The sequence below is a fragment of the Macaca mulatta genome, chromosome 2, assembly GCF_049350105.2.
Source record: "Macaca mulatta isolate MMU2019108-1 chromosome 2, T2T-MMU8v2.0, whole genome shotgun sequence".
Classification (NCBI taxonomy): Eukaryota; Metazoa; Chordata; class Mammalia; order Primates; family Cercopithecidae; genus Macaca; species Macaca mulatta.
The window spans coordinates 102,717,349-102,734,989 of NC_133407.1; the positions used below are offsets into that span (position 1 = coordinate 102,717,349).

Here is a 17,641-nt window from a genome sequence, read left to right on the forward strand (position 1 = left end):
TGGGGTGGGTATGGGCACCACATGTGCCTGGCAGCAGGGTGGGGCCTGCGGAGGCTTGGCTACTATATGTCTCACTGCCACCTCCCCAGAGGAAGCAGACCTTGTGCCCTAGCGCCCCTCATACCCAGTCCCTCACATTCTTCACTTGGCATCTCCCTGCCGGATTCTCCCAACTCAGCCCCTGCCAGGTTTCTCCAGGCCCTGTGGGCCCTGGGATGGGCTCAAAGGAGGCAGCAACTGTGCTGCCTGCCTCTGCCTGAAGTCAGGGATCCCTGGCCGCTACTGGCGTCTGGTGGGCAGGGTAGGTGGGGAGGTCAGGGGTCAGCTTTTCCACTCCCTAGCCTGCACTGGCGAAGCCACCAGGTGTAACTGGCCTGGAGGCTGATCTGTGTCCTCCACAGTCCCTTGATGCATTATATCAAAGCCAATCCTTGTGTGAATGACTTGGCCTGTTGTTACCGCCCAGGTCAAACCAGAACCGAAAGACTCTTGCACTCGGGCCCAGAGCCTGGGGCTGAGGCCGCCATGACCACCCTGTTCTCTTCCTTCTGGGATCCCTAGGAAGCTCCCAGGACTGAATGATCCCCACAGAACACAGTGGCCAGGATGGGAGGGCTGGAGGTCAACTCCCCCCCGCCCCTACCACCACAACCAAAAGGCCCCATGGAGGTTGGCCCTGAGCTGTGGGTCCCTGTCGGATGCAGGTTCCCACGGATACTTCAGGGGGTGAGCATGGGTCCTCCTGGCTGATGGGAGTCTGGTGGGCACTGGGTGTGTGGGGCCTGTGTAGGTGGGTTGGACAGCACTGGGCCTAGCCAGGGAGCCGGGGACTGGTGTGGCCAAAGTGGGCAGCAATATGTTGCCAGAACAAAACTACAGTGCAACCAGCACAGCTGGTAGGGAGAAGGAGGCCTGCCTAGCAGGACCATCCACCCCTGTCCTGGCCCCAAGCCCAGACTGCCTGCCTGTACTGGACATTGCCTGGTCCAGGAGGCCTGGGCATGAGGGTCAGGTGGTGTGTCCCTGGGTTCCAGACTTTGGTGGTCCCTTGGGAGCTGAGCATCCTCTGGACAGGAGGAGGACTCGCGGTCCACTGTTTGTATCGGCCCCTGGGGGTGTGCCCCCACCCCAGCTTCTGAGCCTACACAGGGACGTGGCCAGGGCTCCCCCCCTGACCTATGGCTCCAGCTCTGAAAAGCTCACTGATGACTCTAACAGCTTCCTCCCCAAAGCTTGGGTCCTCGTCTGTGGGAATGGGGTGTCCCAGGCCCCCTGCAGGCAGGAACCCACCCCCAGCTCCTCTGGTGGGCCCTCCTGGGATTTCTTACCTACTGGCTTGTGAGACCCGGTTGGCCAAACTTGGTGTCCTATTTTTATTTTGGCCTTTTTCTTAGTGTGTGTTTTCTTTAACTACTGCTGTGTAGATCTTCTATTGGAGTTTTATGTAGAGAATCTTGCCCACCCAGAGGGCCCCCACCCCAGAGAGCCTCCACTTCGGCCCCCCCTGGGCTGGTCCTGCTTGTGCTCCGCTTGGTGTGAATGTTGAGTGTGATGGATCCACACGGCTGCTTGACCCTGCATCTCCTTCCTTGTTGCTGAGGCCGGTTCTGTTCTCTCTTTCTCCATGTGAATTGCACTTGAAGCCAAGATGAAGGATGAGAAGTGGTTGCTACGAAGGACCCTCCTGCAGTGAACCCACTGTGAGGAGGCTGCGCTGACCCAGCCTGTCATTTCCTTCTCTAAGCTCATTCCAGAGGTCGGCCAGGGGCAGAGGCAGCCCGTACCTGCCTGCTCTTGTGGCCCGTGAATCAAGAATGGATTTTACATTTCCAAATGCCTGAACAAATAAAAAAATAACAATTCATGACACTGAGAAGGTTCCATGTCCATAAGTAAAGTTTGATGTGGGTGCAGTCATGCCCATCTCTTCACAGGCCACCTGCAGAAGGCTGCTGTGGTGTAGCCATGGCAGAGTTGCATTCTTGAGGTAAAGATCAGTTGGCAAAGCTGAAAATACTGACTCCCGGCTCTTTAGGGAAACAGTTTCCAGTCCCTGGTTTAAGGACTGTGTGGCAAGACCCCAGGATCTTGGTCAGCTTGTTCCTCACTCAGGGCCTGCTGTGGCCTTCCCTAGTATGTCTGCAAAGTCTGCGTGCTATGGTGCCTCTCATGGGGGCATTGAGCTCTGTCGTGCTAGATTTCAGGGTGTCTGCCTCATGGTCACCTGTCTCACCAACAGAGACCCTGTGGCCAGATTCAAACTAGCAGGAGCGGTTGGTCTTTGGCAGCAGGGATACCTTCAAGCTGAGCTGCCACCCACCCTGAGGTGGTCCCATGACACTCACTGTCTCGGTCAAGGTTGGGGCAGGGGTGGTGTCCTGAACTGCCCTGCGATGTGGATCGTAATAGCCAGGGGGGAGAGGGGGTTGCTATTACTCCCCATATCATGGGGAGTGCCTCACCCCCTGCGATGTGGATCATAATAGCCAATTACTCCCCCCTGCAATGTGTGTCCATTATTAGCAGTCTCTTTTATTCAGGATATTAGGAACAATTTCACAGGTTGCGTGTACACAGCCTTCGACAGGAGAACGAATACCATCCTCTGCACCTCCGGATATTAGGAACCATATCACACAATGGGTGTACACTTTTTGGGAGATTTGGGGTAATGTCGTCCTGTGTTTCCCTGAATATTCGGAGACATATCACAGGGCGGTTGTACACCCACTACTCTCTTGGAAGGAACATCATACTTTACCTACTGGAAATTAGGAGCAATATCACAGACTGGGTGTCAAGCCACTGTCATACTGGAAGTAATATCATGCTCTCCCCCACAAGTTATGAGGAACAATATCACAGGGGGGTGTGTACCTTCTCCGGTAGTGGGAGTAGTATCATCATCTCTTCCTTTAGATGACAGGAACAATATCACAGGCTGGGTGTACACCCCGTGTGTTTTTGGAAGCAATGTCATTCTCTCTTCTTCTAGGTTTTAGGATTCATATCACAGGCAGGATGTACACCCCTTGTTTTATTGGATGGAATCTCATCCTCTTTCAACCTGTATCTTTAGAACAATATCACATGGGGGCTGTCCATCCCTTCAATATTGTTAGTAATACCATCTTCTCCTTTCCTGGACATAAGAAATAATATCACTGGAGCGGTGTACACCCCTTGCAATGTTGGTAGTAATATCACCTCTCCCCTGTGGTTATTAAGGACAAAATCCCAGGGTGGCTGTACGGTTCCTACTTTATTGGGAGTAATGTCATCCATTCACCCCCTGGATAAGAGGAACCATATCACTGAAGAGGTGTCCACCCCCTTCGATATTGTCAGCCATGTCATCCTCTTCCTGCCTGGATATTAGGAACGATACCCCAGGGTTGCAGGCGGTGTATACCCCCTGCGATATCAAAACAAATCATGCTCTTTCCCGCTGGATATTAGGAACTACATCACAGGTGTGTGTGCCCCTTCTGGGATATCGGGAGTACTATCAGCCTCCACCCCTCTGCATATTAGGAACAATATACAGGGGACAGGGTGGTTACACCCCCTGCGACGTTGAGAGCAATATTCTTCTCTTTCCCCTGTACATTAGGAACCACATCACAGGGGTCTGTACACCTTCTGCGATATTGGGATTAATGTTATCCTCTCCCCCAACTGAATGTCAAAAACAATATCACAGAAGGATGTACACCCCCTACGATATTGCCACTGGTATCATCGTCTCCCTCCCAGGATATAGGGAACAATATCACAAGGGGGTGTACATCCCCTGCAATATTGGGAGTAATGTCTTCCTCTCCCCCGCTGACTATTACGAACAATGTCACAGAAGGAGTGTACAACCCCTGCTCTGTAGGGGGTGATATCCTCTCCATCCCTGGATATTAGGAACAATATCACTAGACAGTGTACACCTCCTGCAATATTGAGAATAATCCTCTCGTCCCCTGGATATCAGGAATCATATCACAGGGGTGGTGTACATCCACTGCGAAATCAAAAGAAATACCATCATCTGCACCTTTGGATGTTAGGGACAATATTATGGGGGAGGTCTACAACCCCTGCGATATTGGGAGTCATATCATTCTCTCTCACCCAGGATATAAGAAACAAGACGACCGAGGGGATATACAACCACTGTGACAGTTTCAATAATGTTATCCTCTACTCGATGGCTATTAGGAAAAACATCATAGAGGGGTGTACACTTTCTTCAATGTTGGGAGTAATATCATTCTCTCCCCGCCGGATATCAGAAACAAGTCTATTAATTATTAATATTAATAAATATAATAAAAATTAATAATAATAATCAATATTAATACTCATAATAAAGGTAGTAAAAATGAATACTGGTTAAAAATGTTAACAATTGGTATTAATAATTAATAGTAATATCACTATTAATAATAAAAGAATGATATCAGCAATTAATGTTGCTTAAGTCAATATTAAGAGATGTTGGTAATAAAATAATGATTAATATTACGAACTAATAATATTGTTAAGTGACATTAATATTCATAATTAATTTTAAGCGTGCATAATCATATATGTAAAATAATTATCCATAATTAATAATGGTATCCTACTAATAGTGTCATTGAAAATTATTAAAATTGATCATTGATGTTTAATAATTAATCAAATTATTACTCCTAATACCGCAAGGGGTGTACACCTAACTGTGATGTCATTCCTAATATCCAGTGACGGAGAGCATGATATTAGTTTTAATATCGCAGTAGGTGTACACTCAAGCTGTGACACCGATCCTAATATCCAGGCGGATAGAATATGACATGCCTCCCAACATAGCAATGAATGGACAGACACCTGGTGATACTGCTGCTAATATTCACGGAAGAAGCATATGATATCATTCCTAATATCACAGGGAGTGTACAGTTCTTCTGTGATATTGTTCCTAGTATCCAGAAGGGGAGAGGAGGATAATAATTCCAGTATCACAGGCTGTGTTCACCCGCCCTGTGATATTGTTATTAATATCCTGGAAGGGAGAGGATGATATGGCTCCCGATAGAGCAGGAGGTGTACAACCAGCCTGGGATATTGTTTCTAATATCCATGGAGGGGAGAGGCTGATATTACTCCCAATATGACAGGGGGTGAACATCCACCCTGTGATACTCTTCTTAATATCTCAAGGCCGAGAGGTTCATACTACTCCCAGTATTGAAGACACTGTACATCCCCGTGTGATACTCTTCCTGAAATCCGGAAGGGAAGAAGATGGAATTAATTCCCATATCACAGGAGTTGAACACACACTCTGTAATATCTTTCATAATTCGCAGGGGGGTGAGCCACCCCCCGCGAGGTGGGGACCAATAGCCACCCCCTCTCCCCCCCTTGGCTATTGGGAGCCACCTCGCAGGGGGGTGAGCCACCCCCCGCGAGGTGGGGACCAATAGCCACCCCCTCTCCCCCCCTTGGCTATTGGGAGCCACCTCGCAGGGGGGTGAGCCACCCCCCGCGAGGTGGGGACCAATAGCCACCCCCTCTCCCCCCCTTGGCTATTGGGAGCCACCTCGCAGGGGGGTGAGCCACCCCCCGCGAGGTGGGGACCAATAGCCACCCCCTCTCCCCCCCTTGGCTATTGGGAGCCACCTCGCAGGGGGGTGAGCCACCCCCCGCGAGGTGGGGACCAATAGCCACCCCCTCTCCCCCCCTTGGCTATTGGGAGCCACCTCGCAGGGGGGTGAGCCACCCCCCGCGAGGTGGGGACCAATAGCCACCCCCTCTCCCCCCCTTGGCTATTGGGAGCCACCTCGCAGGGGGGTGAGCCACCCCCCGCGAGGTGGGGACCAATAGCCACCCCCTCTCCCCCCCTTGGCTATTGGGAGCCACCTCGCAGGGGGGTGAGCCACCCCCCGCGAGGTGGGGACCAATAGCCACCCCCTCTCCCCCCCTTGGCTATTGGGAGCCACCTCGCAGGGGGGTGAGCCACCCCCCGCGAGGTGGGGACCAATAGCCACCCCCTCTCCCCCCCTTGGCTATTGGGAGCCACCTCGCAGGGGGGTGAGCCACCCCCCGCGAGGTGGGGACCAATAGCCACCCCCTCTCCCCCCCTTGGCTATTGGGAGCCACCTCGCAGGGGGGTGAGCCACCCCCCGCGAGGTGGGGACCAATAGCCACCCCCTCTCCCCCCCTTGGCTATTGGGAGCCACCTCGCAGGGGGGTGAGCCACCCCCCGCGAGGTGGGGACCAATAGCCACCCCCTCTCCCCCCCTTGGCTATTGGGAGCCACCTCGCAGGGGGGTGAGCCACCCCCCGCGAGGTGGGGACCAATAGCCACCCCCTCTCCCCCCCTTGGCTATTGGGAGCCACCTCGCAGGGGGGTGAGCCACCCCCCGCGAGGTGGGGACCAATAGCCACCCCCTCTCCCCCCCTTGGCTATTGGGAGCCACCTCGCAGGGGGGTGAGCCACCCCCCGCGAGGTGGGGACCAATAGCCACCCCCTCTCCCCCCCTTGGCTATTGGGAGCCATGGTGGACTCACAGCCTGGTTACCGTATTTTGAGTAGTATCATCTGCCTCTCTGGAAATAATGAACTGTTTCACAGACAGGTGTACACCCTCAGTGTATTGCTCTTGGGGCAAGAATATAATTAATTAGTACTCATCAATGATCGATTTTAATATTTATCAGTAATACTATCAATTAATAATTTTTTATTAATTACAGATAATTGGTTTAAATAGATTATGATCTACTCTAAGAATTATTTTTAATATTAATGTCATTTATCAATATTATTATTTCTTAATATTAATTATTAATTTTTTGCCAACATCCCTTAGTATTGATTAGAGTTACATTAGTTGTTGATATCATCATTTTATTATTAGTTGTGTTAATATTATTAATTATTAATACTAATCGTTAACATTTTTCACCAGTATTCATAGTATCTTAGTTTTGATTTTCAATATCTGTGATTAATATTAATTTTTATTTATTAATATTAGTTATTAATAATCTTGTTTCTGATATCCTGCCAGGAGAGGATATTACTCCCAGTGTCGCAGAAAGTGTACACCCCTCTATGATGTTATTCCTAGTAGCCAGGGGTAAAGCAGGACATTATTGAAACTACCACAGTGTGTGTACATGCCGTCGGTCATGTTCCTTCCATCCAGGGTGGGAGAGGTTGATATGACTCCCAATATCACCGTGGGCGTGGACCTGCACCGTGATATTTTCCCTAACATCTAAAGGTGGAGAGGGTGATGTTTCTTCCGATTTCGCTGGGGTTGTACACCACCCCTGTTCTATGTTTCCTACTATCCAGCTGGCGAGAGGATGATATCAGTCTCAATATTGCAGGAGGTGTACACTCCTTGGTGATATTGTTCCTAATATCCAGGGACGGAGAGGATGATATCACTCCCATTAAAGCAGGGGGTGTACACCTCTTCTGTGACATTGTTCCTAATAGCCAGCCAGGGAGAGGAAGATATTACCGCCAATATCGCAGGGGTGTACACCCCCTTATGATATTGTTCCTTACATCCTGGGAGAGAGACGATGATACTAGTGGCAATGTCGCAGGGGTTGTACACACCCACTGTGCTATTGTTCCGAATAACACGACATGACTCCCAATATCACAGGGGGGGAGGTACATCCTCCTGTGATATTGTTTCTTATATTCAGGGGAGAGGATGATATGACTCCCAATATCACAGGGGTTGTACACACCTCCTGCGATATTGTTCCTAATGTCCCGAAGGGGAGAGCATAATATTACTCTCAATATCTCAGGGGGTGTACACCTCCTTTGTAATATTTTTCTTAATATCCATGATAGGAGAGGATGATAGGACTCCCAGTATGGCAAGAAGTGTACAGCCGGCTGTGATATAGTTCCTTACATCCAGGTAGGGAGAGGATGATGTTACTGCCCATATCGTACAAAGTGTAAAACCCCTTCGATATTTTGCCTACAATCCTGAGGGGAGAGGATGATGTTACTCCCAATATCGAAGAAGGTGTACACCCCCCTGGGACACTACGCCCAATATTCACGTTGGGAGACGATGACAATATGCCCAATATCGCAGGGGATGTACACCCACCCTAGGATATTGTTCCTATATCGAGAGTGGGAGAAGACGCTATTACTCCCAATAACGTAGGGGCTGTGGCTCTACACCCCTCCTGTGATATTGTTCTTTATATCCTAGGGAAGAGAGGATGATATTACACCCAATACCGCAGGGGGTGTACACCCACTCAGTGATGTTGTTCTTAATGTACTCCACCTCCCACCACGAGGGATATCGTTCCTAATATCCAGGGGAAGAGAGGATAACATTATGCCCAATATTGCTGGGGAGTATACACACCCTCTGTGATGTTGTTCCTAGTATCCAAAGGTAGAGACCATGATATTACTGGCCATATCGCAGGGGGTGTACACCCTTCTGTGATATCGTTTTTGACATTCAGTTGGGGGAGACGATCACATTAATCCCAATATCGCAGAAGGTGTACAGACCCCTGTGATGTGGTTCCTAATGTACAGGGGAAAGAGAAGAATATTACTCTCAATATCGCAGGTTGTGTATCCACCCTGTCCCCTGTATATTGTCCCTAATATGCAGAGGGGTGGAGGCTGACAGTACTCCCAATATCCCAGAAGGTGCACACACACCTGTGATACAGTTTCTAATATCCAGCGGGAAAGAGGCTGATTTTACTTTCGATATCGCACTGGGTGTACACCGCCCCCAACCCCGGGGTATCGTTCCTAATATCCAGGCGGGAAGAAGATGACATTGCTGACAATATCGAAGGGGGTGGACAACTCTTCTGTGATATGGTTCCTGATATCCAGGGGGTGAGTGGATGATGTGTACACCCCGCCTGTGATATGAATCCTAAAACCTAGAAGAAGAGAGAATGACATTGCTTCCAAAAACACACGGGGTGTACACCCACCCTGTGATATTGTTCCTGTCATCTAAAGGAAGAGATGATGATACTACTCCCACTACCGGAGAAGGTACACACCCCCCTGTGATATTGTTCCTCATAACTTGTAGGGGAGAGTGTGATATTACTTCCAATATGACAGTGGCTTGACACCCAGTCTGTGATATTGGTTCTGCACACCAACTCTGTGCCCCTCTTTTCCATGCGTTCTCTCCTCACTGTTGGAACCTCGGGGGAGGCTTTATCTCTGGTTACAGATGAAGAGACGAGGGGTCTGACAGGTTAAGCAAGTTTGTTACTGGAAAACGGTCCCGATCCAGACCCCAAGAGAGGTTTCTTGGATCTCACAGAAGAAAGAATTCGGGGCGAGTCCATCAAGTGAAAGCAACTTTATTAGGAAAGAAAAGGAATAAAAGAATGGCTACTCTGGCCGGGTGCAGCGGCTCACTCCTGTAATCCTAGAACTTTGGGATGCCGAGGCAGGTGGATCACCTGAGGTGAGAAGTTCGAGACCAGCCTGGTCCAACATGGCAAAACCCTGTCTCCACTAAAATACAAAACATTAACGGTGTGGTGGCAGGTGCCTGTAATCCCAGCTACTAGGAAGGCTGAGGCAGGAGAATCGCTTAACCCAGGAGGCGGAGGTTGTAGTGAGCCAAGATCATGCCATTGCATTCTAGTTCGGCCAACAGAGCAAGACTCCATCTCAAAAAAGAAAAAAAAAGAAAAAAAAAGAAAAAAAAGAATGGCTGCTCCATAGGCAGAGTGGCCCCAAAAGCTGCTGGTTGCCCATTTTCATGGTTATTTCTTGATCATACGCTAAACAAGGTTTGGACTATTCATGAGTGTTCCAGGAAAGGGGTGGGCAATTCCCAGAACTGAGAGTTTCTGCCCTCCCTTCCGAGACCATGTAGGGCAACCTCCAGATGTTGCCATGGCATCTGTAAACTGTTGTGGCGCTGGTGGGAGTGTCTTGTAGTAGTTAAGGCATTATAATTAGCACATAATGAGCTGTGAGGGCAATCAGAGGTCACTCTCGTTGCCATCTTGGGTTTGGGGCTTTGGCCAACTTCTTTACTGCAACCTGCTTTATCAGCAAGGTCTTTATGACCTGTATCTTATGGGGACCTCCTATCTCATCCTGTGACGAAGAATGCCTAGCCTCCTGGGAATGCGGCCCAGCAGGTCTCAGCCTCCCTTTTCCCAGCCCCCATTCAAGATGGAGTTGCTCTGGTTCACGTGCCTCTGACAAGTTGGCCTGGGTTGAGTGTTCCCTAGTGTGTGGTTGTTGGAGCTGTTCCTAGCAGTAACAGGTATTGTCAGTAGGAAACAGGCCTCTGTTAGCCCTGGGGCTGGCACTCTGCCCAAGTATGTCGGCCTCATTTTAGTGGTGACAAAACTGGGGCTCAGAGACATCAACTCCCTCATCTCGAACCCCCAGACTGTCAGTGGTGGGCTGGGGTTATGAATGTGGGGCTTGAAGACCCATCGTCTCCTCTGGTCCCCCAGTCTCTGCTGCCCAGGAGAAACAGGATCCCAGGATCCAGGCCCCTCATGGCACCAGCCAGGGTGGGTGGAGATGAGGAGGCACAGTTCCAAAGCCCCCCGGATTCTGAGGCAGGTCGGGGGCCGAGAGCAACCCGGACCTGCGGACCCCACCCCGAGAAGAATGGCTGCAGGTCCGGCCCAGCGGGCAGGAGGTCTGTGTCCTCAGTCAACGTGACGGCGCTTCCCGCTCCTCCAGCCAGCCAAGGCCGTGCCGTCTTCACGTTTCCAGTCATGCGGCCTCCTCTCCAATTCCCAAGCCCAACCCACAGAGACAGCGATCTGGGGTCAACGTGAGGTTTGTCAGCAGCTCTGACCCGCTGCTTCCCGCCAGCCCCGCGGCCCGTTCTGGAAAGCTCTCTGCTGTCCCCTGGTGGGGAGGCTCGGGGCAGGGCTCTGGTTGCAAGCATGGGGTCCCAGAACCTCCTGGCTCTGTCACCTCTGCTGGGTGGAACACCAACCCAGGACTGAAGCAGCAGATGGGTGCCTGATTCCTTATTATCAGAGCTCCGCCCACTGACAAGTCCCTCTCCGGGCCTCAGTTTCCTCTTCCATTAAACAAGGGGCTTGGGGGATACAAAGGAGAGGTAACAGCTTAGTGAGGATGGGAGGTTTCTTCTGGGGAGACGAATACATTTATGAAACTTGATGGCGTGAGTGGTTGCACAGGACTGTGAATGCACAAATGCCACATTATTTGCGTTGAAATAGTTAATTGCATGCGATGTGAACGTCACCTCATTTAAAGTGTTTAAAAGAGGGGCCTGGGAGAGTGCAGTGTATGCGAGAATCGCGTGGGACACCCACAGTCTCTAACCTCGGTTTCCTTGCCATAAACTGGCAGAGACCGTGTGAGCTGTGTTCCTGGGGCCCAGAGATTCTAAGAAGGAAAACCTGGGTTTCCAGGGACTGGGATGAGGGCTGGAGGCCGGAAGGGGAGGGGTATGTGGGGACGGCTGGGGGGCAGCCCAGATAAGGCTTTCAATACTGGGTACCAGCATCTACACAGGCGAAGATCCCCGCATCTCACTTCCCGCAGGGCTGACCAGTGGCCAGAGGTGGGACTGGCCAGGCCTGGCCCAACCAAGTCTGGGAGCAGAGGACACTGAGTGAGGGATCCCTGGGGCCACCCTCACTGGCCTGTGGCTCTCCTGACACCACAAGAGAGGTCCAGGAGCTGACCTTGGGTCCTAATGGGGGACATCTTCCTGGCTGCAGGCTGGCAGGGTGGTGTGGTGGTCAGTGTACTGGGCTCTGTGTCTCCGCCCCTACCTGCTGTGTGACGGTGGGCCAGACACCTAACCTCTCTGTGCCTCTATTTCTTCAATGGCGAACAGGGACACTAGCAGCCCCCACATCCAGGCACAGTGGCCTGAAGGTTAAAGGCAAGGGTGGCACGAGACCTACAGCAAGAACTCTGAGCAGGGAGAGCAAGGAGCTGCCCAGAGTTCCACCACCATCTCCCCCCTGGCCGCCGAGGAAACCGAGGCTCATGATGACCTGGCCCAGGTCTGTTGGACTCACAGTTGTTCTCATCCCCAAGATCAGAGGGCTGCCACCAGGGAAGGGGATGGCCCCCAGACACAGCCCAGGAAGCACACAGGGAAGGATGCCCTGGGGACTTCGGTATGTTATTGCAAAAAAAAAAACCATTTATTGCTATTTGAACCCTGCTTTCATGCCTCCATTTCCCAGAAAATGAGCCACGGGAGACACCAGGAGAGGGAGGAGACCATCCTCCTTGCACAAAACCCACTCCCTCGGATGCTGTCCTCAGCGAGGGTGGCTGGGGGCCAACCAGGGGGCCCACCCGCAGAGTGGCAGAGGAGGCAGGTTGACCCTGCGGACGTTGAGCTCTGTGGCGAAGGTCCTGGCCTTCTGGTAGAAGAAGAGCGACTTCTCACGGTCCAGGAGGAAGTTGTGGGAGATGGCGGCCGGCCGCGTGTAGATCTTCAGCTGTGCCTTCTTGTTGCCCAGGCCCACGGCGGCTGCCAGTGCCAGCTGGTAGTACCCGGCTGCATCAAACAGGTCCTGAAGGGGACAGGTCATGCTCAGCAAGAGGGGGACTCGGAGCCCGTCTTCCCAGAGGCCGTTCCTGTCTCCAGGTCATTCCACATGTCCAGCCAATGCTGGCTCACCCCATGAACCCCGAAGCCTGTGACACTGCTGTGGTCTCAGCTGCAGGAGGTGGGGACGACACTGACACCCCGGAAGCCTTCCTGACTGCCCCTACGCCCCACTCACCCCAAGTGTCCTGCCCCAGTGCCACCCTCTCTGCAGGCAGTGGCTGCTTTCCCCATGGGCTGAGGTCAGGGCAGATCCTGCCTGCTCTGAGAGTTCCATGCAGGGCCCGTGGCTCCAAGCCACAGCAGGGGCACAGCGTTGAGTGACCCAGGCTCCCCTCTGGCCCCTGTCCATGCTGACCATTTCCAGGCCCTCCACGGGACAGGCCAGGTACAAAACCATCTCACAGGTGTTCTATCTGGCAATGTTCCCTGAAATATTGACGGAGTGTGACTCCCCAGACATCCACTCCCATTTTCAATGCATCTTTGGCTCAAACTCACCATCCCTGGGTTGGGATGCCGTCTCCCAGACCTCCTCCTTGACCCTCCCATCCCCCACCCGGCTTCTCCCCAGGCGCCTCCTCCACATGGGGTCACCCAAGGGACCTCTCTAAGACCCATGCCTAGCCTGTCCCTCTACCATCTCAAGATGACTCCCAGGGCCAAGGACAAAGTCCAAGATGCAGCAGTCCATTCCCCCACTGCCCCGCCCCACACACGGCGCAGGGGCGTGAGAAGGCCCCGAGTCACCGCCACTGCTCATCCAATGCCCCTCGGCCCAGCCGAACACTGGGCTCTGTGCTGGGTGCGTGGCTGAGCCTAACGTCCTTGCTCCCAGTCTGAGGGACCTGGGAGTGAACACTGACCACACAGGGTGGCCCGGGCTGTGGCAGAGGGAAGCCCAGGAGCCTGTGGGGGGCCCAGGAGGCCCCAGACTCAGCCAGGGGTGGAAGGCAAAGGCTTCCTGAAGGGGTGGGGACATCCCAACTAAACAGGAAGGAGCCAGCCAATGCATATGTCTCTGCGTGTGCCTGTGCATGTGTCTGTGCATATGTGGGTGCCTGTGTGTCTGTGCGTGTTTGTGTGCCTGTGTGTGCGTGTCCGTGTGTGTGCCTGTGTGCATGCCTGTGTGTGTGTGCGCGCCTGTGTGTGCGTGTGCCTGTGCCCGTGTGCATTTGCGTGTGCATTTCCATGTGCCTGTAGTGTGTGCAGCAGCTAGTGAGTGGCAGGCTGAGCCAGGACACACCTAATCCTCCCTATTCCAGGGCTCGCTCTCACGTGTAGACTAAAGGGGACCCCTTTTTAGAGGCAATTGGCAAAGATGCCCATTTACCCCTGCCTCTCTGCCAGCCTTCCAGGCCCCATGCAGCCCGGCTTTTTCTCCTACTCCTCTGGGCCCTGGGTCCAGAGCCTACTATACAAGGAGGAGGGTGTAGTCTTGGAAAGACAGCCGCCCTTGGGGAATTCCAAGTGGGCCTCCCTGTGGGAAGCTGGCCTGCGCTGACAGCATAGTCACGATGAGGCCCAGAGGGCTGTGCATGGGAAGGAGGTGAAGGAGGGCTGTGCATGGGAAGGAGGTGAAGGAGGCCTCTGCCCCTCAACCCCAACCGTGGACTTTGGCCTCTCAGGTACTACTTGGCCCTTTCCTTCCTCCTGGGCAAGCGGAGTGGGTGGCAGGCTTGACCAAAAGAGATAAAGGCCTCTTCTGGGAGGCCCGTCCCCCTGGGTCCCAGGCGAGCCCCTGAGCGGTGAGCAGCGTCCCTCTGGGTCTGACACTTGGCACCTCCCTGTCTGGCTGGGACTTGGGAGGCCACAGGGACCACTTCTGACCACCAAGTGTCGCCAGCACTGGGCGGGGGCCTCCCGGGCAGCCCCAGGCCTGCGGTGGGGGATACGGGGTGGGGTCTTAGGGCTGCCCCAGCTCCTCATGTTGTTCTAAGGCCCCCAAGATCTCGGCCCCAGGACTGGAGTGCCCTGGCCCCTCAGCCCATAAGGAGCACTGACGCGGTGCCGGTGCGATGCTGAGGAGGGGCGGTGCCTGCTGGGCAGAGGGGTGGAGACACCCCAGGTCTGAGTCTGACAGTCCCAGCTCTCCACCCCTGCAGGGCTGGGGGCAGAGGGAGCACAGCACCTCCCCTCGAGACAGACCCGACCCAGCAAGGCCTCAGCCTGGCTGGCTCAGGCCCCACCGCACCTGCCCCGAGCTGGGGTTTCCCTGTCTGTGAACCCAATGGTAAGACACTGGTCCCACCCCACCCTTCCTGGGTGATGTGAAGATTCAAGGTGTCTCGGGGCTCCAGGAGGGAGTTGCTCAGTGCAGGCTGGCACCCTGGGCAGGCTTCCTAGACGAGGCGCCAGGATTTGGGTTGGATCTTGCAACGTTGATTCAATGTGAGGATGATGCCGTCCTCCGAAATGTCCTTCTCCCGACCCTGTTTTCTTTGTTAAATGCAACTTGACACTTGACTGTCAAGAAACAGCTTTGGTGTCATCTCCTCCAGGAGGGCCCCCCGACTACAATCCTCCTTCTTTACCCAGAGGACACCATTGCCCACTCATGTGTCAGCCTCCCGGGCTGAGACTGAGTTCTTGAGGGTGGGGCCTGGCCAGCTTGGGAGCTGGGTTGTATCTGCTGACCTTGCCGGCTCCTCCAGCCACGTGCAGAGCTCCAGGGAGGCCACTGGGCCATTCCTAAGGAAGGCTGGAACCCAGGCCTCTGGGGTCTGGGTGGAGATCCCACTCCAAGGGGGCCAGGAACACCCCAAGCCCTGCCCCTCCCCACCCACCTTCAGGTCGTAGAAGATGATGTCACCGAGCACCAGGTACACCTTCACGTAGTAGAGGGTCTCCTCGTCGAACTCTAGCGGCGAGTTGCAGAGCTACAGGACCTTGAGGTAGAAGTGCTTTGCCAGCTTGCCATGACCCAGCTGATGGTGCAGGGCGGCCAGCCGGTGGTAGGCCATGCGCTCGTTCAGCTGGTCCCCTGGGGTGCAGGCCAAAGGGGCAGGTGTGAGGACGTGGCTCCCTGGGGCAGGGAGGGCACAGGCCCCTCAGGAGCAGGTATGCAGACCCCAGGCAGCACACCTGGCTTGCCTCCAGGCACCTGCGGTCACCTGGGCAGCTCTGGCCAGTCCCTTCTGGGTTCCCAGACTCACTTTCCCATCTGCAAAGCAGAATTAATAAGGCCTGCCCCTGTCTACTGTGAGGCTTTGGCAAAGTCGGACTTGGATGGCCCAGCTCTGTGCCTACACATAGCCACCTGCCTATGCTCACTGGTTTTAACCAGGGGAGCCCAAAAGCCATGCAGTCCAGGTGCTCCCAGGCACCCCAGCTCCAGGCAACCCACAGACATAACATCCGACTCCTCCTGGGTGTGTCACAATCAGAGCCCCCTACTTTGGGGAGTCAGCTGCACACCTACTGTGTACTGGGCCACAGGGCACAAGGCGCTGGGGCATGTGGCCTGCCTAGGGTTCCCTGTCTCTGGAGGGGGACAGATGACCCTGGCACAGCACCAGGGGATGCCCGGCCTTAAGGGGCAGACTGTTGGAAGGGGAACTGGGATTTTATCAGCCAGAGAGCTGTGTGGTTGATGAGGGTGGGAAGGGTACAAGAGAAAGGGAATATGCCACTCGGCCTGGCACATACAGGGACCAACGAGATGCCTGGCATGTCTGGAAGGCAGAGGGCACACTGGGCGGCCCTTGTGGTCAGCAGCGGGAACAGGCAGAGGAAACAGAGCTCAGTCAGGCAGGGAGCTCTGCACTGCGTGAGAGACCTCGGGCAGTGCCCCACAGCCGGACGGGGAAGCCAGTTGGGTAGATCTGCCTGCCTGGACAGGAGACCAGGAAAATCCAGCAGCTGTTTCAGCTCCTGCCCTGCAGACCTGGAGGCTGGGCTCTGGCAAAGTGTGGGTCCTGGCAGGGTGGGGGCTCAGGGGACTTACCCAGAGTGATGCTGAGTGCTAGGGCCACGTAGGCAAACTCCAAGCACTCCTGGGGATTTTCCAGTGTGGCCAGCAGTGCCACCAGCTTGTTGCACAGCTGTAGCTGCAGCGCCGCCTTGCGGTTGCCCGTAGTCATTGCCAGGGCCAGGACCCGGTCCTACCACACAGGCAGGTGGCTCAGGTTTCCCGTAGCACCCACCTTGCCCAGCGCCCTCCTCAGAGCTCAAACATGTGCTTGGAGCTTCCCACACCCCAGCTACCCCTGCACCTCCACACAGCTCTGTGCTCTGGGATAACACACAGTTCAGACACCCAAGTTGGGGGCTGAAGAATCACCTGAGGCCCATCCAGCTACACCCGGCAGCCTCAGACCCGTCTCTCCCACCTGGGCACCGGGGGTCTGACTCAGGGGAGCCAGCACTCCTCTCTGCTCTAAAAACACCACATTTATCTGTGCCCAGGGCTGAGCCACACCGTGAGCTCAGAGGAAGGGAGAAGCCATCCCACTTCCGGGTGCATGCAGACCTGGGCCTCCCACTGACATGCTGTGTGTCCTCTGACATGTCCCTGTGCCTCTCTGAGCCTCAGTTTCCTCATCTGAAAGATGGGGACAGAACTTTCCGCTCATGGTTGCTTGAGATCATCAGGTACAAGGGTAGAGCCATTGTCACATCCAGGCCCCGAGCGTTTTTCCCGGGCAGGGGCACGGTCAATATCATGCCCGGTGAGACCACTTGGAAACTAGCATGTGCATGGGTGGCCCTGCCTCCAGGTGGGAGGCCTCTGCCCTGCCACACCTGTGCCTCAGCCCTCCAGGTGCCCCCCTGAGGCCCACCCACATCAGCCCACAGGCCAGCTCACCCACATCAGCCCACAGGCCAGCTCACCCGGTAGAAGGACACAGCTTTCTCCCGCTCCCAGGCCCCACTGACGAAGATGTCTCCAGCTGCCTCAAACAGCTCCAGCCCCAGGTTGGGGTCGCCTGTGTACAGGAACACATTCTGTGCCACCTGAAAGGAGACAGAAGTTCCCTCAAGACCCACACCTGGTGAGGTAGCCACGCCCACCTTTTCCAGCCTCCTTCCTCTCACACACT

The 17,641-nt window shown here is 54.2% G+C and overlaps 1 protein-coding gene and 1 pseudogene across 2 annotated transcripts in view; both read right to left on the reverse strand.

Annotated features, from left to right (window-relative positions):
- Positions 1–12,162: 12,162 nt before the first annotated feature.
- LOC144339527 (SH3 domain and tetratricopeptide repeat-containing protein 1 pseudogene) lies at positions 12,163–12,731 on the reverse strand (annotated as a pseudogene).
- The window catches only part of LOC144339526 (SH3 domain and tetratricopeptide repeat-containing protein 1-like), a 56,266-nt gene continuing 50,787 nt past the window's right edge, over positions 12,163–17,641 (reverse strand). The window contains exons 4-7 of one of the 2 annotated variants that reach the window (XM_077994210.1): positions 17,433–17,555; positions 16,546–16,702; positions 15,386–15,582; positions 12,163–12,564 (exon numbers count right to left, since the gene is read on the reverse strand). In XM_077994210.1, coding sequence (XP_077850336.1) covers positions 15,479–15,582; positions 16,546–16,681 — 240 coding nt within the window. In that variant the 5' untranslated portion in view covers positions 16,682–16,702; positions 17,433–17,555 and the 3' untranslated portion in view covers positions 12,163–12,564; positions 15,386–15,478. The remainder of the gene's footprint in view (positions 12,565–15,385; positions 15,583–16,545; positions 16,703–17,432; positions 17,556–17,641) is intronic. The other variant, XM_077994209.1, reaches the window with a different exon arrangement.